Here is a 24,900-nt window from a genome sequence, read left to right as displayed (position 1 = left end):
AGAGGACATGTACACAACCAAGGGCCCAAGGTGATGTAAATACTTCTCCCAGGATGCTGAGAGGGGATTGTGAAGACTCCTTATGGTGCAGGAAGCCACTGAAAACTGTGTGCTGGGAAAAAGACCAGAATATAAGGACACAGTGGGTAATGGGACAGAAGGCAGAAATAGGTTAAGACTCTTGCATTTCCATTGTCTCCAAGCTTCTTTTTAAAAAATTCATTGTTCTAGCTTATCTTCTAATGAAATCATGTTCTCTTTGGCAGCATATATACTAAAATTTGAATGATACAGAGAAGATTAGTGTGGCACCTGCACAAGTTTGTTCAGAGATGGTGGGAAGGCTCCACGGTACAGGAAAAATATTGACATACTGGAGCAAGTCCAGCAGCAGGCCACCAAAATGGCCAGGGGGATAGAGCACAAGCATATAAGGAGAGGCTTAAAGAAATTAGTCCATTCAGCTTGGAAGAGAGGAGGCTCAGAGGAGACCTGGCTGCTGAAAATACCTGATATCAGGGTACAGAGAAGACAGAGCCAGACTCTTCTTGTGGGTGCACAATGATAAACAATGGGCACAAGTTGGAGCATGGGAAATTCTGATTAGATACAAGAAAAATATTTTACCATTAACATGGTGAAATACCGGAACGGAGGATGTGAGGTCTCAATCTTTGAGCTGTCAGGGGCTTGACTGGGCATAGCCCTGAGCTACGTGATCTAGTTAGACCTCCTCTGAGAAGGGATTTGGACTAGATGACCTCCAGAGGACCCTTCCAACCTAAATTCTTCTGTGATTCTGTGAAACTCAGCTTTCTAAGTTCAAGAGCTGATGTAACTCAGCTTTCTAAGTTCAAGAGCTGATGTTTTCAGATGGTCTTCATCTTAAACACAAGGTGCAAGAAAGATGTCTGTCAGAGATCCAACCCACCCAGACTGATTAAAGAAATGTCATGGCATTTTGGTAGATATTACTCCTTCTTATTTGTATGCCCTGCTAGACACTACTATCTTGGACACTTGATTCACCAAGAGCTATTTCAAATCCCTTCTGTGTGTTTTACCTCTGTACCCTACTCTCAAACCATAACTTGCATCAGCACTAATCTTTATCCTATTGCTTATGCCCAGAGGATTAAAAAGATTTCTACAGGTAGTAGTCTGCATGATTGTAGGGTAATGAAGTTCAAGTTACACAGTTTGTTTCGTCCTCCCCCGCCATTTCTTTTTCCTAAAAGGCAATATATATCCTCATCCAGTGCTTAGCCTGTCTTCTAAATTTCTAATTTATAAATGATAGTTACAAATTGATTAGGTGCCTTACCTGCATATGCGCATGCACACACATATATACATGTTCACATCCACACGTACACACACATACCAGACATATCAAGTCTTGTGCATTTATTGTTTTCTATCTCATGTTTTCGCAGAAACCCAGACCTTCTGCATTTGCAATGCAGTGACTCAGCAGTGGTCACATCCTTCGCTGTGCTGACCAGCTGTACCCCATGTGTCTCAGGAAGGCTTCCAGGCTGCGTTCTCATTGAGAGCACTTACAGAGGACTACAGTGTCTCCTGCAGAGTCTTCACAGCCCTCTCTGTTGCATGGGTGGCTTTGCTCTTTGCATTAATACCAGAGACAGCCCTGTCACACTAGAAACACTTCTCTCCTGCGTATCAAAGCTGACAACATGTGAGAGGACACGTGAGTCACACAACTTGCCCTTAGTGCTGGCTTTTGTGTTTCCTTTCCGAGTAAGAGATTAATATTGAGAAAAAAAGTGAGGAGCCTGAAGTTCTCCTTTTACATTTGCCACAGACTCACTTTCCGATCCCTAGTAGGCTACTTCATATCCACATCTCAGCTCCACCATGTGCAGGGGGGAGTGATTATAGCAACATCACAGCAGAAGCCGTGGGACTTCACATCCACAAAGCTCTTTGCAAATACAAACTGCACAAAAATGTAAAAACTTTTCTGTAACACCTTCAAAATAAAATATGCAGAAACCAGTAATTCCTCACAGTTTCTCTGCTGGCATGGAGGAAGAAGTGGCCTCAATGGCAGAACGGTGAGTCTTTGCACACAATCTGTGATCTCAAACAAGATTCCCCAGTTTAATGAGATACTGCATGTTAGTCAACCATTTCATTGCTTTGGTCCCTCAGAAGTGTGCTAGGCATTGATTACAATCAGATAGTGTAAGTTATTCTGGTTTGTTCGGTACCTCAAGTAAGCAGCAGTCACTGCTCATGTGTTTGAACTCTGATGCCAGCATTCCCACGCCACACCATGTTAGACATTCAGACAACTGTGCTGATCGCATATTTCCTCTTGCTTTAATAGGCCTTTCAGGAATGAACAAGCATTGCCTTGTATACTGCTATGGTTCCCACCACTAGATGGTCACACTTAATTAACCACTAGTTTAGTAGAGAGCTGGTTACACTTCATTTCATTAAGTGATTTCATGATCACCAGAGGTACACTGACAGCTCTGTTAGCTGCAGCGATGCAAAAAGGGGCAGCAGAGACAACAGTAACATTTTACAGCACCTCCTCATCAGTGATTTTCCAGGCACTACTCTTACAGAGTACATAGCTACTTACATTTCCATTCCCCTTTTTTTTTTTAGCTATCTCAGCTTTGAGGTAAGACAGACCATATCCTATTACTAGTACCTTTAGCAATGTTGGTCCCTGCATCCTTAAAATCATCATTTTTTATATAAAGTATATTACTAAGAATTTCTGCGTCTGTCCTCCCTCCATTAGGCTGCACTGTTCATGGCCAGCAAATCAGTGTGATTAAAGGACAATATCCCATTTAAAAATGTAAGCAAGAATCAATCAGAAAATGAGAAAATGTTAAAAGGTTCTCCAGTGGGATAAACCGGGCAGTTTAAAAACACTGGGCAGTTAACTCTGAAGTATGTAAGTATCACATGACAGGAAAAACACCACCAATGTTACATATGTTAGCATAAGAACATGCACATTACAGGATACCCATAAAACAGTACATTTAAGCTGCATATCACAAAAAACTACTCACAATAGCTGATGCTCATTCATAGGGATATGTAATGGACAGACGGTTTAATATTTCTAATGCGAAAGTATTTTTTCTAATTGAATGGCGAGAATTTTTCATGGCTGTACTTCAAACCTAGATGTAAAGTTCAGCCTACCCATGTTTTAAGCCATATTTCAGTTTAAGAGAGGGAGAAGTGTTAGGAAAATACCATCATAAAGGAGGATGAGATGAAAGAAGTATAGATGCATAGTGCAAACCAAAATCAGTGCTAGTGACTTGAATTTTTTTGTGAAGTCCTTTATCTCTGTCACAGACATATGTGTTCAGAAACTGTGAAAATCCATTTAAAAATTTATTTCATACAAAAATAGCATCTTTGCTATAAACATCTAGTCTTTGGTTCAGATCATATGAAGAGATAGCAGAAAATTTATGACTTACGATAAACGGACGAGAAGAAAACCAGAAATATCTTGTGCTAGAGTTTCAAATGACATGTCCACTTGTTACCCCCATTCCTTAGAGGTCTGTTCTATATGAGGATCATGAGAATCACACACTGATGAAAAGCTTCCTACAAATTTCATCTGTTTTCACTTTCCTGTATGTGTTATGCTATCACGGTTTGTGATGAGACAGATTTGTCACTGGAGTCCAGAACATAAGGGAGCTACTTGTTTCAGGAGGTTCTGGGAATTCTGTTTCATGTGTCTTTATGAATTCACATCTATTCCAAAAAAATACCTCATCTAGCTATGGAACTAGATAATAATGTGTGGAAAAATGCAGCATGCCATCCCCCACCCAGCTCACCACACAGTTACAAGAAGTTCCATGTAAATTGTGTGAGCCTTTCCTTAGAATTTGCACTTGTTACTGACAAGGAGACAAAAAAAAAAGAGACACAAACAATCCCGCGTTGCTTTTCATAACTGGTCTGCACAAAATATTATAAATAGTTAATGTTCCTATAACATTTTTCACATAGATACTTTTCACAGTAACTATGGTGGATCTGCATCATTGTTCCAGCTTTAAAGGCAGAATAAATGATATGCCAGGCATTTAAGTGACCTGTTCAAAGTTGTGTAACAAGTTACAGACATCCTGGCTGTCTCCCGCCCTCATGCTCTGCAAAGTACACCCCAAATACATTTTGTACGGAATCATTTAGCCACAGATATTGTAAGCAAAAAGAAATTACATTGCTCAGGTCTTAGTAGGGTGATATTTTGTGTATGCAATAAATCAAACAAAAGGAAAACAGCAATGGGCTTTGAACCAAAAATGCAAATTCATGGCAAGGTCATTCAGATTTGGTTATCAAGAGAAGAAGAGATTCTTGCTGACTTAAGGGGAAATCCCAAGGGGTTTCTAGATTAGATCTCTTGTTCTGCTAGCACACAAACCCTAATTACTTCAAGAAGAACTTTGCATTTTTTCAGGTAGGTGAGGCATAGATCAATAGTGACAATGACCTTACTAGTGTACTTATGAGCAAAAGACTTCTAATTGTAACAGGATCTAAATAAGCATCCACCTCTATGTCTCTTGGCTGGATGATTTGCAAAGCATTTCTCATCTTGTATATGACATATTTTAACTGAGCATTTAAAGAGCCGTTCTCATGTACCTTCATAAGTTTCTGGGCTATCAGCTATTTGCATTGACTGGACGCTTCAGTTTTAAAGTGCTGTGCATTCTTTGTGGTGCTACAAAAGCAACATTATTGATAATAAAGACAAGATCCAGCAGGGAAAACAGGAGAAAATCCAACAAATCTTCGATTCATAGGAGACTCAAAGTTGCATGATTCAAATACCAGAAATTCACTTTCAGGAATTTTGGCAAGTTTTTATAACCAGTAAACTATTACTATTTTTCCTTGGTATTCATTATAACAACATTAATAGTAGTGGATTTTTTGTATGTGTTTGATTTTAATATCCAAATCTGTGGGAATCCCTCTGGTATTAAACAGAACAAAAATAAACATCAATTACAAAGTCATAGATGAAAATCTAAAAGCATCTTTATTGAAAAAATTTTCACTTTAATTTATTAACAAACAACACTTTCCAAGGTCTCAAACATTACATTACCCAAAAATCACAAAGAATTATTTAATTTGTGCTCAGTAGGTAAATATGCTGCTATAGACACAAAAACTACTCCCACAATTTATCATGTTCCTTCCCCATTATTAGAATTATTAGTCCCATACCTCACCGCACATGAACTTAATTAAAAATGTTATCGTATCAGGTGGAAGGAGAGAAAGAGAGCCTATTCTAGGAATAGCAGAAATTGAAAAAATGTAGGCAACAGAAAAACATGTCAAGTTTCTCTCACTGAGAAGTGTGATGGGAATTTGGCAGGAGCCCCACAGTCAATATCTTTCTCTTATGTACAATTCTCTCTTTCAATTTCTAACACATCTAGGCCAATAAGAAAGTCCAATCTCTTGTTCCTCTCAGTTGTCCACCTCTCTGAAGGCAGCATTTGCTCTCAGTTAAACATACATATTTTAACATAAAAACATTGAAATGGAAACATCCTCTTTTTTAATAGGTAGATACTCAGAGTTTGAAGATTTAGTCCTCACTGAAAGGCTTTGCCAACATAACTGCTGCCAATGGTTATGGCATTGTTTCATTGGGAGGCACAGACACGGTGTGACGAAAGCATTCTTGACATCCATCCTTCACATCAGATTTTGTGTACATCTTCCATAAACATGTGAATTCGTATTTTGTCTCACAGGCGTCTAAATCAATGAATTTTGCAATCACCAAACAGCTGAAAAGACATAGCTCTGGGCTACGATCCCACATGTCTGGACACAACAGCTTTTAAGCACCTCTTCTCCAGAATGGATCAAGTGGAAAAGCTCTGATTATTTTTTCCTGAAGAAGAACAGAGGCTCAAATAGAAGTGACAAAGACTAAGAACACATCCATGGCCTTGAATCCAGGGGCTACTCACCTGCATCAGGAGCCTGTGGAGCCAGCTGGAGCCTGAGCCTCTCCTCCAGTAGTAAAGGCATCAGGTCCTTCCTGGTGATCACCCCAACCACTCGGTTCTTCGGGTCAACAACAGTGAGGTGGCGCAGCCCCAGGGTGCGAAAGATGATGTAGGTGCGATGCAGTGAGAAATGAGCTTGGACTGACATTGCTGATTTATTTATGTATGGCTCCTGTAAGGCAAAGAGAGAAGACATAGGAAGAACATGAAAGTACAAGGGCATCCCTCGCCGCAGGGGTGGAGAGGAGAGGCAGAGGAAGGAGGCCAGGTGGAGAGAGGTATCAAGCTTGAGGGACAGGAGCCAATCAGAACATTAGTTCTTCTCTCCCGGTTCCCCATCCCCAATTATACCTAAAACATTAGGAAATACCATAGTAAAAAACCACTTTCTTTTTTTGATAAACCATCACGTTCACACTAAATAAACTATTATGACTGGAATGTACCCAAATCTCACAGGCTAGAAAAGCGAAGTTGAGCTCCATGGATATGATCAGAGTTCTTACTTGGAAATAGTCAGTGACCCCAATATTTATTAAGGCTTAAGACTTTTTATAGCTGCTATCTCATTGCACAACCATTTATGACATCCTGTAGTATTTTGCAGTAAACACTTTAAAAAGTCAGTTCACATAGAAAGATACACTGTGAGGACAGGGACAAAGAAAACAATCGTATGACTCTGAGAAGAAGAGGGCCTGCAAGTACTAAACTCTGGTCACTGAAAACTATGAGGGCTATAACTGTTTCTTGATAGAACCAGAGCTGAAGACCATTTTATTGTTAACCAAGCTGGTCTTTATAGCTTATACAGGTGTTCACTAAGTTTTTACTTTTCACATAATTGTACAGTCTTCTTCTTATGACTTGGCCGGTTTCTGTCAAGGGAGATGTATTATGCTTCCCAAGCATATCCTTTCCCAGACAGAGGAAAAATGAAACAAAGAGATGATAAAATAATACAAATAAATGCACAGTATGGAGGGACCTGTCTCTTCTCCTTTCATTACAGGACTGATGAAATGTTCAAAGCCATAAGGAGGAAAAAAATGAAAGGTAAAAAGGTTTCCTTTTTCTATACCGCATATAATTTTGCTGTGGAACTCACTGCCACAGGAAACCATTAAGCCCAAGAATTCGCAATGAGCATTTCTGTGGAGATCAAAAACAAAGCTTTCATGAGCGATGAAAACAGCTTGTTGGAACTTTGTGCTTCAGGGATCACATCAGGTACTAAAAAGTTAGGCATCAGTGTGAAACCTAATTGAGTGAAATGTGTTTCCTATAAAAAGAAGTTGTGTGGCCCAATGGCATGAGCACTGGATGGCATCTCAGCTAAACTGGCTTCTTCTCCCATGCATGACCTCCTTTTGAACCTCAGAAAGCCAGGTGTCCTCTCTCCACCTCAGTTTCCCCATATTTTAAAAGGAAACTTTTAAACCAAACTAAATTATGGATATCAGGAGCACTGTGGGTTTTACAACTTTTCTCTCCTAGCCATTCTCAACACAAGGAATTCAGACTAGACAGATCTCAAACTCAGTCCCATCTTCTTTACATATGAGTGAAGAGGACCTGATCTTATATCATCTGAATTAGGGTCCCTCATCTGGATTTCACAGTGTGTCCCAAACTCAGTTTCAGTGCTGTAGACTGGAAATTTTCCAAGGCAGAATCTACATTTATTTTGTTTATAATTTATTTATTTTAGGCCTTGTTCAGTATACCAAACACATTATTGCTTTTGGACCCAGTATTTCAGTGCAGTATTTAGGAAATAAATGTGGCAATGTCATAGCAGGGATTAAAAGAAAAAAAGGAAAGAGGAAAGAAATATAGCTTTATTTATAAGTTGATGTATAGGCACTGTACTGTAATGGAGCCTAAAATCTCAAAAGCATTGCTTTATTTTTGCTTTATAGGACTATAAGAGCCAAATAATGACATTTAAATGATCTATTCCATTAACATTGTATCATTTTGTCAATCTGGAATGTATTTTAATCAAAAGCCCCCTTGAAATGGTCTCCTTTGTTGTATTTTCTTTTTGGCTCATTTTATCAACATCTGTTATGTTTATACAATATGAATTAAAACTTCGGAATGCTGTTTGTACTCAGCTACTTTTGTTGAGAATGTAACGTCCCAGGATTGGCAGTGTTTATGTAAATCAGTGCGGCTGACACAGCCATCATAAACAAATGAGAAAATATAACAAACACATTGTTCATGGAGGAAATGTTTGTTTTTAGAGTTGGCTTCGGTCTTACCAGATTGATGAAGAGTTGCTGATACCGTGGATCTGTAGTGTAGAGATTCAGCAGCATGGTCAGGCGCGACGGATTGGGCAGCTTCTCCACTGCTATCTGGAATAGACAAGAATCCATTTCTCTTTTCTTCTGCGCTGTACATTAGAACCCAAGGTTCAAAAGCCTTCCAATTTGACTCAAGAGAAAATTTTCTAGCAGAGCTCCACTGGCAGAGCTTGTCCCAACTTCATAAATTCTTTTGCCAATAAGGCTTAAATTAGCGATTTAAAATAAAACAGTCTTTACTTACAAAAAGATTTTCTTTTCCTTTAGTGTAACTGTATCTCTTTTAAGACAATGTAAATTATATTGGCTTGGGGGTGAGGTTTTTCACGCTGTGAAAATTCACACACTAAGTGGTAATTACATGATAGCATAGTGCAGAAAAACACAACAAAATTGGCGTCAGCCACCAGATGAGCTTCAGCCCTCTTCCATAGGAATACCTGTTTGTAACCTGGCACCTCATCCCACACATAATTGCCCTGCTCCTTCTCAACATTGTTTTGCCAGCCAGATTTCCATGTGCAGACCAAGCTTCAGTAATACAGGATGACTTTCCAGTTGTGCCTCTATAAATTGCTCAAACCTCCATTAATAGTCTTGCCTTGGTAACACATGGTTTTCTTCTACCACACTTGATGTTTACTATTCCTAAAAATCCTTTAGTCATCTATCAAAGGGAAGAATGCTACATGCTTTTCAAGTTTGAAAGCTTTTATAAACACTCGTCATTCAGAGAGGTGCTATCCCATACAGAATTAAATATTACAATAATTCTGCTATCCATGAAGAAGTTGAGAGAGAGAAGATTAGAACAGTCTATCTGAGCAAGGAATTTCTTTGCCAGCACTCTTGCACAACTTTCAGACTCCAAGTGGCATTATAGTTTATGACAGCTGTCCCCGGAAGGTCTCTGGTCATCCTTTAAATCATACCTGACCGCTTCTTTATCTCAACCACGTATATTACTTTATCTCTTCATTCATGGAGAGCTCATCCTAAATCATCTGATATACATGCTGATTAAACAAGCAAAGAGTTGAAAAAAAAGAGTTTACCTTCTCATAGGAGAGAGGAAGAGAAGAGGAGAGAGACTCATCGTTTGCCTCTGATTCAAAGATGTGCTCATTCTCCAGCAGCATGCACAGCTCTAACCTAAGGTTAACAAAAAAATAAGGTGCAAAAGAGGGAGAGGACTATGTTCACTATGAGGGGCAAATTTTAAAAAGCAAGCACACAATGCTTTACCATCAGGTATGTAATGGATAGAGTATTAGCGGGCTGACCGCATATTTCCATCAGCAATAGCAGCATCAAACAGATGTTTTCTGGTTTAGCTTTGGCTAATCAGATTATAGGACATCAGCTATCCTACATGTTCTTGACCTGGATCAACCTCCTTGACAGGAACAGCTCATGCACTGTCTAGTTTGCACCCAACAAGACAATACAAATAATAAGCAAATACAGTTATTTGAATATAAATAGATACACTGTTGTTTCTTCCCACATCCTCCTTAAATAACATCTACATTAAAGCATAGGATCTGCCAAAAATTCGTGCCATTTCAAATCATTAGTGAAACCTCCTGTCACAGTACTGCACTCCAGAGTTAATTAAGGCATTTAATAGTCTTGCTGATTTAGTCATATGAAAATTGATAGCTTTATCAATTAGTACATAATTTCAAACCTCTCTTTAGAGTTCTCCCCTTCTGCACCATACATAAAAAGCTTTGACAAGCAATATATTTCAAATTATCATTTATATCTTAGTGTTTCCTTGCTTACACAAGCACACACTCCACACACACACTATCCACTTCCAGCCTTTTAACTTATATTTATATAACGAACACCCTGGGGATGACCACAAAGCTTTTTGTCTCGCAACATAATATCATGTTAGCCCTGCTCTGTGATTACAACTAGGAGCTACTACAGTAGTACAAAGATGTGCAACATACTGCTAAATGATGTGCTTGAGGGACCCAGAGAAGAGCAGACACAACCTTCATTAGGGCATCAGAGAAATAGAAATGAGGTACGAAGTGGCTTTTGTGCCTGGAACACCAAGCTTAAGCTGGGAACTTTTCAGATAAATCTTTCCATATTAGAAAATATTTATTTTTTCAAACAAAACTTCTTATAGGAATTTACTAGTTTTAAGATAATGTCTCCTGGGAAATATTAGTTTGCATCAAGGTGAGATCAGGACTCCACAGCAGAGGACTTACACTAAGATAAGGTGCCTGCCAGCCCCAAAACCTGGTGGTGAGTGCCCTCCCTGAGGACAGAATATGGAAGAACTGGGTTCAAGCCCTTTCTCCACACTCTCCTTCATAATGAGCACTTAGTGTCTATGTATGGCACGTCTTAATTTCTCCTGTTGAAGGGGTTCTATGCTGAATAAACCTGTACAACCAGGTCCTCCTGTTCCCATTGGCTGCCCTGACCAGCAGGCTATTTGCCATTCTATTATTTTCTTTCCAGTCCCCCCTTCACTATTGTGTACTTCTTTGTCCTGCATTTCATCAATCAAAACTGTAAAGAGTCAAAAAAACCCCACTAAGCTTACGAAATACTATTGAGCTGCCACACATGAAGATGTAACAATAAACTAGTTTCCAATGTATCATCTTAAATTGTCTGCAGTTTCACGTTTTAGGTCTTTTATATGGTCCACCTTTTCTCCAACTTAAAAACAAGATACTTTGGAAGCATCTTCCTCCACATTTTAGTTCAGATCTGGAAGGAAACTATCCTATGACCTCTACCTCCCATCAGTTGGTTAGCATTGCAGAGCAGTCCCCTGTCTCCTGAAACAGTCAGCTGTTTCACTCTGTAGATCCAGTCTTGAAATCTGCATTTTGTTAATGCAGACACAGCCTTGGTCTCTCATCTAATATTCTCAATGAGATTTATAAGTAGGTATGCCTGTGACTGGGTTGTAGGTATCACCCTTTTACAGGTGAAAACCTGAGAGTGAAAAGAACTTGCGGAAAATATAAGACTTCTGAAGAAAATCTCTGGCACAGCCAGGAGTACTAGGAATCTGTCACTTGCTCCTACCTTTAAAGCACATCCCATTCAAGGAAAAACAAGGAATTCAGTCTTCTTTATGACTATTGAAACTTTATTTGTATTAATTTAATATCTGACCAGCTTTGGTTTTCATAAAGTCTGACTCCTAAGGAGACCACAATGCTGCAGCAGAGCTAACTGCTGAAAAAACTCTACTGAAGAAGTACTTTGCCCTGAGCTCACATCTCTCCTCCTGGGAAAGTCACTGCCTTGCCCTGAGCCTCTTACCACGTGCATGCCAGCATACAGACATGTCACATAGACCATTAATGGACTTGGGTTTGAGGACAATCATGAGAACACCCTAAGAACAGCATAGGCCTGCTACAACAGGCAAGATCTATTCCCCTCAAGGCTACATTCAGAGGAGGAAAGGGAGGAAAACACAATATACTTATAACATACTCACTACAGCAGAGGGCACGGAGAAGAAATTAATCCAGTCATGGCCTGTGAATTACGTTTGGTGCACTAAACACTTTGTTCTGCAGGGCACCCTAAAGGTTCCCATTTTATGGTCTTTCACAAACAGGTTTGTAGTTGTTCTACATGAGGTATAAATACACAGATCTATATTCTGTGTCCAAAATCATCATGTACAGCTCCAAGAAGTCAGTTTCAAGGACAAACACAGAAATACTCTCAAGATTTTAATACTAACATGAATATATAGACATTGAGTGCAAAAGTTACGATCCACCCTGATCCTTTGCCAGACTCTGCATGCTCAGGCCCAAAACACTGTACAGGCCTGTCCATAGTCCAGACTTCACCATTTTCCACTTCAATATCATGGGCTGGAATTTAAAAAAAACAAAAAACAAAACAAAACAAAACAAACAACAAAAAAAACCACACCAGCAACATTCACCATGAGCTGAAAGAGCAGAAATGTTTGCTCATCACGAGTATGTTGGCCAGTTTTGGCAGCTTGCAATTTGCTCGGCACCACACTTAACTAAACTCAGCAGGGAGTCACTTTACAGGGCCTTGGGAAGTGTGAGAGAAATTTGGCTAGTCAAAAAAAAAGCACACACAAACACAATGAAGGAAACCATTGGAACATTTCTGATAAGAATCCAAGCCTATTAAAAACAGCCATATTCAGGAGAAAAATGAACATACATTATTTCGTTTGGACTTCCAGAAGTCAGGCTTCAGAGGTATAACAACGACACTCTTTGATGTTACATGCAACATCCTTCCTATCACATCATCAAGCCTTAGAAAGCAGACCAAACATGTTTCTTGCACTATTTTGTGAGGTTTAACAGGAAGTGCTAGGATTCAGACTTGGACTCTGCAATTGTTCATTTACTCTTTATTTATTTAAGAAGGAAGAAAACCCTTAAGTAGGGAATCTCATTTCAAAGATACCCTGGCAAGGCACTGCAGTAGTTTCATATGCTCTATCTATTATAAAGAATGCATCATGAAGATACACCTAATTAAGATAACACATTATTATCACAATATCCACATGTCACATTTGGCATGAAAGTCAGGAATGAAAAGTATCTGACAGCTGATTGTGTCACTCTTCTTGTCAAGATGGCCAATTATCTGAGGAAACTACAAATTCTAAATATTGGGGGAGTGACATAAAAGCAACTGCAGCTCCAAAGTAGCTGCAAACGAACAGAAGGAAGATTAAAAGATGTCGTCACTGGCAAAAGCATTCAAGGCAGGACTCTCCCAAATTGAGTGGATAAAACATCTACACAGTGGGGTGGGGGGAGAAGAGAAGATTAGAGAACCTGAAGCAACATTTTTAGCTTGCTTCAGAAAGTTTTAGGCATATTTAATAGAATCATAGAATGACTCGAGTTGGAAGGGACCTTTGAAGATCATCTAGTTCCACGTCCCCACCACGGGCAGGGACACCTTCCACCAGACCAGGTTGCTCAAAGCCCCATCCAGCCTGGCCTGGAACACTCCCAGGGATGGGGCATCCACAGCTTCTCTGGGCAGCCTGTTCCAGTGCCTCACCACCCTCATAGTGAAGAATTTTTTCCTTATAACTAATCTAAATCTATCCTCTTTCATTTTAAAGCCATTACCCCTCATTCTATCACTACATGCCCTGTAAAAAGTCCCTCTACAGTTTTCCTGTAGGTCCCCTTTTGGAGCCAGCAGGCTACTATAAGGTCTCCCCAGAGCCTTGCCTTCTCTTTTCTTCTCTAGGCTGAACCTCCACTGTCTCAGCCTGTCTTCATACGGGAGGTTGCTCCAGCCCTCTGATCATCTTTGTGGCCCTTCTCTGGACTCACTCCAAGAGGTCCATGTCCGTCCTATGTTGGGGGCTCCCGAGCTGAACACAGTACTCCAGGTGCACTTTGCTGCATTAATCCAGCAAAGGTACCTGCTTTGTTTTTATTCTTTAGCTGATTTTATCTGATGTTTTGGCCAATGTCCAACTCAGTGGGGACCAGTGATTAACATAATCCGAGCAGAATAAAAAAAAAGTCCCTTCCTTGTATTAAAAATCTACTGGCTTCTCTCAGACATGTTTAAAACCCAGTGACATCAATTACTAAATTTTGATTGATGTCAGTCAGTTTGAAAAATGATAGCATAAAAACAGTAACAAGTAACAATAAGTTGCACACTAAAATAACTAAACATGGTGCCCTGAAACCCTTCATGATCCTTCCTCATCATGATACCTGGCTGGTGTAAATTATTTTACAACATGAAAAAGCTTTCGAAAGCTTGCTGCAGATAAGACCTAGTATCTTGCTCCTTCAACTTTCACAGCAGTCGAAATGAAAGGAGTGCTTAGAGGAGTTTGCAGGATTTGATCACTGCTCTGCTCTCAGCAGAAGTTCTAGCATAAACATGCAATGCTTCCAAAAGGGCACAATGAGAGAAACTTTGTACATCGACTGTAAAATGTAAATTCTGTTTAAGAATCATTGTTACATTATGTTCTTGGTGGGATAGCCATTAGTGTACTAAATGCATTTTTCCTCACTTCAAATAGCATTGTGCCTTTTTTAACTGGTAAAAACGAGTAATCTGCATATGGTGAGCTTGGCAGTAGATAAGGACTGGATCATCACATCCCTGGAACTGTTTTAAAATCCACCAAATCTTCATCTTTCACAGCAAAATCTCAGGGTTACAGGGTTGTTTCAGGTTAGGCAGCCTGAATCATTACTGTTTACATAATATTTTGTTCTTCAAACCAAGAAGGAGTTTTGCATGAATTTTTGGCACTTTACCTACAAGATGATAAAAAGGTCATTATCAAGTATCAGACTGAGGTTTTCCAGAGCAAAGATCAAATCCTGTCCATGCCGCAGCCTTTCAAAGGATGCTGAATAAATATTTAATCTCTGTACCTCAGTTTTCAGATCTACAAAACAGGGATTTTGTCCACCTCAGGGCTGTGTTTTCAGGTTAACGTTCATTAATTATGTTGCCAGCTATCTGGTTTTGTGGTCACCATCATCAGGGTGAAGGAGCAGACAGTAAGTCCACAGCCTCAACATGAAAATACAAGGGCAGCTGTAAATAAACTGTAAATGCAAACTCAGTATTTCAAACACACAGAAAGGCCAGATTTTAGAAAACGACGACGACTTAGGATCAGATTTGTATTTCCATACAAGCTGGCTTGTTACCAGGCAGATTTTCAATTTCAGAGGAACCTACCACACATTTAAACAACAGGACAAGTATGTGATCAGTCTTTCCATTCACACCAGTTTTCCCCATGTCTATATTTGATTTCAACATTTAACAACACTCTGCACTTGCCTAAAAGCCACCCACATGCTGCAGTGAGGCTGCATACGTTTTTAATTTGGCTTTCTGACTTAGCACACAGCCTCTGCAGCACTCCAGTTTTCCCTCCATAGGGCTCCATCACAAAGCCCTACAGCACCTGCACAATTATTTGTATGGCCAAACAGGCCTACTAATTTTAAAAGTATCATATAATGTTGTTCTTTGGAAGAAAAGTTTTGCACTTCAGATGCAAAATAAAATCACTGCCACAGACTCTATAAACCTTCCTCCATCTGTGTTATTCATGAGCTGCAGTGCCCCAAGACCCTGACAATACATGGGAGGAACATTATGTCAAGGGCTTTTGTTGAAAGTGCTGGATTCCATTTATTTTAATAGGCAAGATAACTGTATAGTGTATCATTGAAATTAACTGGATCAACTTTTCAAAAGCAGGAGTCTGGACAGTAAAAATAAACAATGTGCTGACAGACTTTACCCTCTAACATGAAAACCAAGTAATCACAAAAGCACTTTGATATTGCCATCAGCTCTCTAGTCTGCACACCTAAAAATAGTTATCAAGTCCCTAACGTTCTCCCCCTCTCCTTTTCTTCTTCTTTGCTGCCTGAGTTTAGATGCAGCCTTCAAACCACGGCCTACGGTGTTTCTAGCTTTGACCAGACCTATTAGAACGCACCATAGCCCAGAACTTACAGCAAAGCCTTGGGGAGGAAGAAGGGGAAAAGCTGTCCATGATCCTCTAGGAAGAAACAAGACATCATTTTTATCTCCATTTATTGCATGAACTTTGCAGACTTCCATGTTTGATTGAGTAACTTTGCATTCCTGTGATCTAAACTTAGCAACCTCTCCACAACAGTGCTAGAAGGAAGACTCTCCAAGAAGCTTTCAAATCTATATCAGTTATTTCAAGAATGCCAGCAGCAAGGCTGTCGCAATATTAAGGTAGATATTGCTAAGCTCAGTAATCAATTTATGAATTAAATGTTTCAGGTCTCAGTTCACCTTTAACTTTCCATTTGTCCCTAAGCTGTTGCACCACACTGCTTAGTGAAGGCAAGCACTTCTCCTCTTGCTAAGAAAAATAAAGGTATTGCCTTATTAAATGAGTGCGTGTGGACTCTTTGCACACATGTGTACGCACACGCCTTGAGAGTATTTCATTAGTCCCAACTGGGAGGGCAGATTAAAGAAAAATACCAGAAATCATACCTACAGCCTGACATATCTATAATATGTTGCAATGCTAGATCTCCTTTCCCACAGCACATATCAATATGCTACGCTCAATTTTACTGAAGTGCTTGGCAGAAAGCATTCCTGACTCACAACAGTTTCTGTTCACTGTACGAAGCAGAGGCAAGTCATACCTAATAAACTGCCATAAAATACACATACACACACCACTTTGGATCAATGATTTCTCTGCTAAAGGATGTTACCATGTAATGCAGCTTAAAGTTTTCAACTTTGTCATATTTTCTAAACTCTGATCTCTTCAATTTACTTTCAGTTATGTGACATTCCCCTTTAGCGGAGTGAAAGCATGCATTAGCTAAACAATGTGGTTTGGATTTAGTGTTCCCATGCATCATCATGAAAATGTTTGTCTCAGCAATAGTGTCATTATTGTTACTAGGAACAGCTGCTCTACCATGTCTTTTGATTGTGGAAAGCAGAGTATCTCCCTTCCCATACCAGTTTACAAGCCGGGAAATTAAAGCAGGTCCATCAAGTTGGAGGTTTATGAGTACACACTGTTCCGTACCTGGCTTCCTCCTACCACAAAGGAAGCAGAAAGTGCAACGCAGCAAGAACAGCAGCAAAATAAATATTGCAAACAGAAACGTAGTTTGGCTCCCTCCGCTGGTACTTCTGACTCCAGACCAGGGACCAACCTGAGGCAGAAATCCTCCTCTCAGGTGCAGCTCCCTGGCCCTTCGCCTCTCTTAGACGTGACATCCTTGGAGCAAGAAACAGAGCAGGGGGTTTGCTGCTGATCAAGCCGTGTTTAATCTCTCCCCTGAGTTTCCAAAGTGGAAAGATGTAGCCCTCAGCGTTCTTGCCAGCGCTGCTGGCCCCACCGAAGCGAGAGTTTCCACATCCAGCTCTGTGTGAGCGGTGCAGACCTGCAGGTTCGCCGGCAGGGTCACAGCGGCGACGCCGCGCTCTGCGGCCTGCGCAGCTTGGCTCAGGCCAGCTGGACATGTTCAAGGAAATTTCACACAGCTTAGAGCTATTCCCATCATTACACTGAGGAGCAGGCTCTAACTCACCTTTCAGAACAAGATCTCTCGTTGGATTTTTATTTTAAGAGGGATTTTCAAATAAAATCTGTTTTGCGGGATATTAGGCTTTTTGAAATGTCTTCAAATGGGAAGCCATGCTTTCAGTCAGTGATACTAACTAGGCATTTCTGAAAGTCCAAGCTTTTGTAACTTTTCGACTACAAGAAGACCACAGTTTTTGAATGCATTATTTTCTGATTTAGAGAACTAAGTTCTGGTTTTGAAAGGATCTTGGATTTCCAGCTTAGTTCTGAAAATGAGAATTAAGCACTCTGAACAGTTCATGTGCATCAAACAAAACTGAGTTTGAGTAAGGCAATTACATAGTCAGTACATTCCTATATAGTATATAAAAATGTGTAATAAAACAGCTCAAAATGAATACAGTAAACTGCAAGGATTTTTTACAACTTTACCTACAATATTTTTACTGAAATTTCTTTTTGGTCCAAAAATAACAATTTCCAACAACCACAAATGCTGAAGTTTCAGTAAACTTGATGGGTGGGAAGAGATGGGGTTTCCTAGGTGAAAAAATACACACAAAAATGCAGGCACAATGCCGGAAATGTCACATCCTGTATAGAAGTAGCAGAAAACCAAGTTTTACCCATTTCTGCTTGGACAGATATATTCTGCACAGTCTGCTTACAGTCAGAGATGTTGTGGTTTCTGCATAATTACTTTCTCCCAATCAAATTAAATCAAGCAAAAAAAAAAAATTTCCTTCAGCTGAAAGATACACAAACAGAATGCAGAGTAACAGCTAACAGCTGTGTAGGTAAGAGTGCAAAGGCAAAAACCAGGAATCCAGCCTTCAGCCTTACAACAGGAGAGCTACGTACGGTACAGATCTGAGAGGTTCAGGCATGAACAAAATGGCTTATTTGTTATGGTAAAACTCCCAAACAGGCTACTCAGTGATATTCGTCAGCCCAGTAGTTTCTCCAGGAAAATTGTCTCACAGCTGTGTTCGAGGCAGAAATTAAGACTGCTGGGCAGCACTCCAGCTGCTGCCTCTCCACACCACTTCTCCTCAAAGGAAATGGCGGGGACAGATCCCGGCCTAACAAGACACCAGCATCCACCTGCTTTTCTTCAGTCAATACAGGGAGGATTTAGCTGCAGTACGGAAACCCTGGTCCTTCATTTTCCTTGGCAAAAGTGAAGTAAAGGCAAGAAAAGCCGCTGACATCACAACAGTCCCTGGGAGGAACATGGTATTCGTCAGTCACAAATATGCAGGAAACCTACATATAACAAGGGATAAACAGCACCTCAAGAAAAAAAAAAATCACCTAGGTAGAGAGCATGTTGTCATCACTTTTGGTGGAAGAAATCATCTCCGAGTGTCATGCATGTGTGTGAAGGGAAGCGATCATGCATGGGAGGATGAGCAGTATGGCAGCAAAGATGTTGCTGATGGCCATGAAGTATCATCACCCTCTATGTTACATCCCAGCTGTGTCCACAGCCGGGGAAAAGAAGTTCGTTACCTACAGCTTTCTTCCTCAAATTCTCCATGTCTTCTGTTTTTACTGTGGTTAATATTATAAAGTAATCTCTGGCAAAGAAAACGGAGCAACAAAACACAAGTGATGATGTGTCTAATTTCTTCATCATGTCAAAGAAGCACTTCATTGCCCCACAATGGCCCTACACCAGTATATTGTAACATATGTGGAAGAGAAAAAACAGCTCTTTTTTTTCAGATTGGGTCCCACAGAAATTAGGCAGAAGCATAACTCTATCTTTTCCCACCGGAGAAGGATCTGAAGCCACACACTATAGCAGCCAAGACAAGAGAGAGCCAGGGGACCTACCAACAACTCAATATGCATTTACAGCCTCACGCAGTGTCTCTGGCAGAAACTTCCTGGGAAGGAAGGCAGTGGTCCTGCCCTCAGGTCTCTCTGAAGAATGAATTCCACCTGGGGTACAGTTGCCCCCCTTGCCAGGACAACATGCCATTTAAGGCATGACTTTTATAACTCTCAGTGGACTTTGGGCTAACACATTCATAAGCGCCCAGCTCCCTTCCTGCGGTTGCTGGGGGCAGACGGGGGAGGCATTTCAGCTGCACTGCGAAAGAATAGCTTGTTTTATTCTAATGTGCATGTATCATCATCGCTGTGGGAGAAATGAAGTGGGGAGCTGGTCCCTCAATCCTCTGTGTTGCACAGTCAACCGTCCCCATCAATTTCATGCATCGAGTCCACCAGCCACACGTTCCTAAAACTGAATTCTGCAAGGGTTTCCCAGGCATGCACAGAGCTCTGTTTATGGCAAAGTGTCAAAAGCATTACTCTAAGGAGATCTTTGTTTTGGAAACTTGTTTCTCAGCTATGGTTTGCTTCCTCTTTAGCAATCTTGAAGCCAAGAAGTTTTCTTTAGTAGTTGCTTTTGGTTTTAGTCTCTACTGCTTACTCAACTGGGGAAGATAACAACTTCAGATTTAGGTCACCCATGTAAAAAGGTGTTTGGTAATCTCGTCTTGATCTCCAGTACCATCCAGATCACAAAGAGTGGGAGAAAAATCTGGCCCCACTGAGCAGATCTGGAAGACTTTGGGGGGTTGTTTGGGATTTTTTTAAATAAAATTGGAGTATCTGGGTGTTTGCTGCAGGCCAGCATTGAGTTGCATTTGTAGGCCCATGCAAGCTCCAGCCAACATTGCTTGGCCACAGTCCTTGCTTTTGTAAGAACTGACATTGAGCTTTTCTCTTCAAAGGGTCAGAATCATTTGTATGTATTACAAAACATAAAACTGTGTCCTTGTACAGCAACTCTCATCACTACAATTTCCAAGTGTAGGCAGGTACTGAATAACTTTTACATTTGGTCCAAATTCACAATATTTCATCCACACTTACTTCATGAGCAGAAACAGTACAGAGAAACCCATGAATGAGAAACAGTATTAAAAAATTATGAGCTGCTGCTGCCTTCATGCAAGCTTAGCAGATTGTTTACTTCTTTCCCTTCATTAGCTTGTTGTCTCCTTTTTAACCTAATAATGACATTTATGTACTAGAAAAAAAAAGTTTGAAAATCAATAATAATGCCCAAGGCAAATGACAAGAAAAACATCATGCATCTTCCCCAAGCCACATTTTTTAAAACATGACAGGCAAGCCACATTTTCTGCACTTTAACATCATCAGTGTACAAGAGGGAAAAATAATTTCACATTTTCTGCCTGTGGTCATGTCACCTCCACATGGGATTGCATTTGATCTCATAGGGTAAGGGGATGAACAGCACCCTTCTCCTTTAAGAAGCTGACAGTATTTGTCATCTTGGTCTTAACAGTTACATGCTGCAAGAGCTGTAATTTTATGAGTACGATGGAAAACCCAAATCCTAACTGCTTATGGTTATGAATACACTAATTCCATGACACATCACATTTTTGGAGGCTTGTTTCAGACGATGGCTGCAGAACATTCCCATCCTGGTGTCAGTGAGAGCAACAGAAGAGCAAAGTCACCCATGGTCCCTGCTGGGGACAAGGCACCCAGAATTCATCACACAAGTCCTCAGGCTTCTGGGAACATACTGAGGTATGAAGGGTTGTCATCAGAGCACCCCAGAGTTAAATGCTTGCTCCCAGACTTCTTTGTATGTGTTTCACTGGAATGAGCAACTATCTAGCCAAAAAAAAGCCATTTGCTGCTTCTTTGTCAACCATATATACCATTATCTTGGTTTAACTCAAAACAGTCTAACAACAGTTCATTTGCACTGAAAGTGACGGAGAAACAAGCTTTTTCATATATCATATTTAAGGCTCTAACAATATATCATAAAAGAGCTCTGAGGATTAAGCAAACCACAAGACTACCAGAATCGTCACGCAGCATCCACTTTTTCTAAAGGTCCCTCTCTTTGGGATGTGCTAATGATCAGCCCTCCATCCCCCTGTTTTGCTTCCTCCCACACCACTTTGTTCTGCATTACAAAGCACAGTGGGATTTGCATAAACTCATATTCCTCAGCAGCCTGGGACGCTCACTGCAAGGTGGTCTGGTGAATTAACAGGGAAATGATGAGACTAGAGATTGAATTTAAAAGGAACTTTAGCTGTATTAGTTGTTAGTGTGTTTTCTAGTTTCATTGAGGTGGACGGCTGAGAACTAAAAAAGCACCCTAGTTTATGTTATATAATATCTTCAGATTGGTGCACACTGCAGACTATCACTCAGAAATTTAGGGTTTAGTGCCTTAGCACATTTATTATTAATGATGTTTATGACAGTGTCACAGTGAGGGAACAAGTATACATATCATATATGTATATGATACTGCACTTATTGATGTCATTGCTCCTGCAGGCCACTGTGACCCAAATTATGTCCACTGTACAATTCTCATTCCAAACAGATATTTCTCTTCCTAAAAGGCTCATATGAAGTGTTTCACTTGTCAATGAAGCAATTTCACAATTTTTATTAAATATTCACTCCCTTCTGATAGTCATACTCCAAAAGGGCAGCTGACTACATTGCTATGAGCTAAGTTCATGTGATCCAGCTGCCAGCAGTTTATCCTTGAAAATTTGTTATAAAGCAGGCAAGCAGACCAAGTCCTAACCAAATTTCCACTGATGATGCACAGATAACATTTTTCCCCATCCAGACCAACAGAAGAAAATACTTTTCTCCTTGTTTGCTCACAGATAGCTCCCAACTGCCATGCAGTTGAGGCATTAAACCAGAAAAGGATAAAAAAAAAAAATTATCTACAAGAACAGATGTACTGCTACAGCCATTCAGGACAAAATACACCATGCAAATTATGAAAGATTACGATATTACAATCCAAAACTGGCTTTGTGTTTATATTACAGTTATCAGAAGCATAATTTATAGGGTCTTGCTGTATGAACACCTATGCAGGAGGAGGTGCATATGCATGTTCTTTCCTCTAGCATGCTTAAGGTGGAAATTAAGTCACTGCCTCTCCCACTCATGACCCACCACTCAAAGGACAGTCTTAAGATACCTTCCTGAAAAGATGAATTCACTCTTGTAGTCATATGAAATATAGTATCATAAATACTTCGTTTATCAGGAGATTTTATATGCCTTTTGAGAGTTCTCGTATGGCAAGGATTCCTTTAGTCTAATTCTTGTTTACCCTAGCATGTTACTTCCAGTGACTTTGTTGCTTATCTCGTCTGGGATATGATTTATGTTAACTCATTTCCTGTAAAAGCACATGCTAATAAAATGAAAAAATTGTGAAGAAAGAGCAGGCACAGCTTTGAATTGGCATGGGACATTTCATGAGTAACTAGATTCAAATCCTTTTAAATTACTTTCTCAGTGAACCTTTAAGGTTCTGAAGGGCAATTCTCCCTTTTTCTGCAGTTCCTGTAAGATCATTTCATTGGTGCTGTTTCAATAAATCCCTGATGCAATAACCTGGTACTAGAAAGGACCTAGGTCCTTTCTTTAAAGGACACCTGCTGTTCATGCTAAATAAAGTAGGAACAAGTATCATATCCATCCCAAACAATCTTCACAAACAGATGCTTAAAGAAAAAAAAAAGTTGATAAATGGCCAGAAACATCCCATGACATCGATTTGATAGCATCTTTACCTTTTAATGGTTCCCTGGAACACCTCTTCATGGTCTGGCTTGGGCCTGCAAACCACTGGGAATCCGCCATGGCTTGTACTTGCAAGAAGGCGAGCCAAGGAGGCAACGTTTTCCTTCAGGTGAAGGATTCTGACGCCAGGCTCCATGATGTCCCTGGCAGAGAACAATTCCAGGTTCAACCTGGAAGACACAAAGAAGACAGCCGAAGGATTGTTTAGTAAACAGGAAATTAGGCTTACTGTGCCACATTAGCATTTGGCAAGTTTATAATGTGTTAGTGAATTACTTCAAGATGGAAATGAATCCGCTTTATTTGCGAATGTAAAAAAAAAAAAAAAAAAAAAAAGTAATTACCCAATAAAACTGCTTATCAAGCATTGCCTTTCTTTGTGTGAGATACATGATAAATTCAACCATATGCATGACATGGTCATCCTAGACAGGATATTGTAAGACTCGTTTATCAATTTGCATGACTTTTCACATTAAAAAAGATTTTTAATCAGAGCTGAAATCCTCTGGAATTCTGGCTGATATCAAATAGTTTAAAGTTAAGCACTTTGGAGAAATCCAGGCTTATGCTTATCATTGCAATAGGTTGTTTGGGGTTTTTTTGTGGTGGTGGTAGCAGCTAGAATGATAGCCCCTTCAAAGACAGCTTAAAAATCGTATATGGGTTTTCCAGTATGTTCTAACGCTTTTCAGGTTCTAGGCAAAGTTTCAGGAAATTTGAACATGAAAAACCGAAAAATGTGTGTACCCACTATTTCTGGCAGTAGGGTGAAATGAAAAATAAAGATACTTTCCACAAAATTCAGGAGTAACTTCTATGGAATTACAGTAGGCCAGATTCTAACAACTGAGGTCAATGAACTGCTCTAGTTTTAAGCTTGTTTTATATTTTCCATTTTAAAAAAAATACATCAATTATTCTATCATCTGGACACACCATAAGCCAGAATCTCCCATTCAGACACAGGCTGACACAAACCACAGACAGAGACAACTGGACCATAAATTTGCCCGCATCCTGTTTTACCAATGTACCTTTCATCCCTGTGGTAAAGCAACTCTTTCCATATGCTGTTAATTATTGTCCTCCCTTCTGAGAGACATGAGGTTATTTTTTCAAGTCAGTTACTCTGATGGTTTGTGATGTGACCACCTGCCTAAGAGTAACTGAACTGAGAAGACAATGCACTTCATAAATGGCACCTACATAGCTGTGAAACAAGTTTCTTCTTCTGTACTGGGATGGATTTAAAGGAATCCTGGAAAAGAACAGTCTTATATATGGCGAATCACATCATACCAATCCCAAGTTGTATGAAACAGACTGCGAGCAGTGACAATTTGGAACACCTTCTTGTTACAGATCCATGTTTCAAGGCACCAGAATGCCACCTGACAGAAAGGTGAACCTCTCTGAACCACATTTTGCTTCTGAATTAAAATGAGCAGTAGTTTACTCTTGCTGAGTGCAGAATTTAGTATCAACTAGTGAAAACAAAACCTAAAAATCCCAAAGAGATGGATTTTTTTCAGTCATAATCTCACTGAGTGCTACCAGTTGATGCAGTACAAGTGATGGAACCCAGTGGGAACCACAGATGCTGCTCAGGATGAGTTGCTGTCAGAACTCTGCCGCTGTGGCTGTTTGTTGTGTGAAACAGTCCATGACAGTAATTTTATTTTTCCTAAATGAGTAGATTCCTCTTCATTCTCTGCATCTTTTCCATCTCCATAGACTAGATAAAAATTTGTATTTGCCTGCCTTAAGCTTTGTC

The 24,900-nt window shown here is 40.0% G+C and overlaps 1 protein-coding gene and 1 non-coding gene across 2 annotated transcripts in view; one reads left to right on the top strand and one right to left on the bottom strand.

The window, feature by feature from the left end:
- The first annotated feature begins 250 nt into the window (after window positions 1-250).
- On the top strand, window positions 251-357 carry LOC135986369 (U6 spliceosomal RNA). Its single transcript, XR_010605890.1, has one exon. It is a non-coding gene; the product is annotated as a U6 spliceosomal RNA (small nuclear RNA).
- Window positions 358-6,021: 5,664 nt separating this feature from the next.
- The window catches only part of LOC135986079 (chloride channel protein D-like), a 78,714-nt gene continuing 59,835 nt past the window's right edge, over window positions 6,022-24,900 (bottom strand). Inside the window, exons 13-16 of the mRNA XM_065629843.1 lie at window positions 23,114-23,293; window positions 9,439-9,535; window positions 8,339-8,434; window positions 6,022-6,240 (exon numbers count right to left, since the gene is read on the bottom strand). Coding sequence (XP_065485915.1) covers window positions 6,022-6,240; window positions 8,339-8,434; window positions 9,439-9,535; window positions 23,114-23,293 — 592 coding nt within the window. The remainder of the gene's footprint in view (window positions 6,241-8,338; window positions 8,435-9,438; window positions 9,536-23,113; window positions 23,294-24,900) is intronic.

Source organism: Caloenas nicobarica, chromosome 2, assembly GCF_036013445.1.
Source record: "Caloenas nicobarica isolate bCalNic1 chromosome 2, bCalNic1.hap1, whole genome shotgun sequence".
NCBI classification, from domain to species: domain Eukaryota; kingdom Metazoa; phylum Chordata; class Aves; order Columbiformes; family Columbidae; genus Caloenas; species Caloenas nicobarica.
The sequence above is the reverse complement of the archived record's forward strand: the minus strand, read 5'-3'. Positions and strand labels throughout refer to the sequence as shown.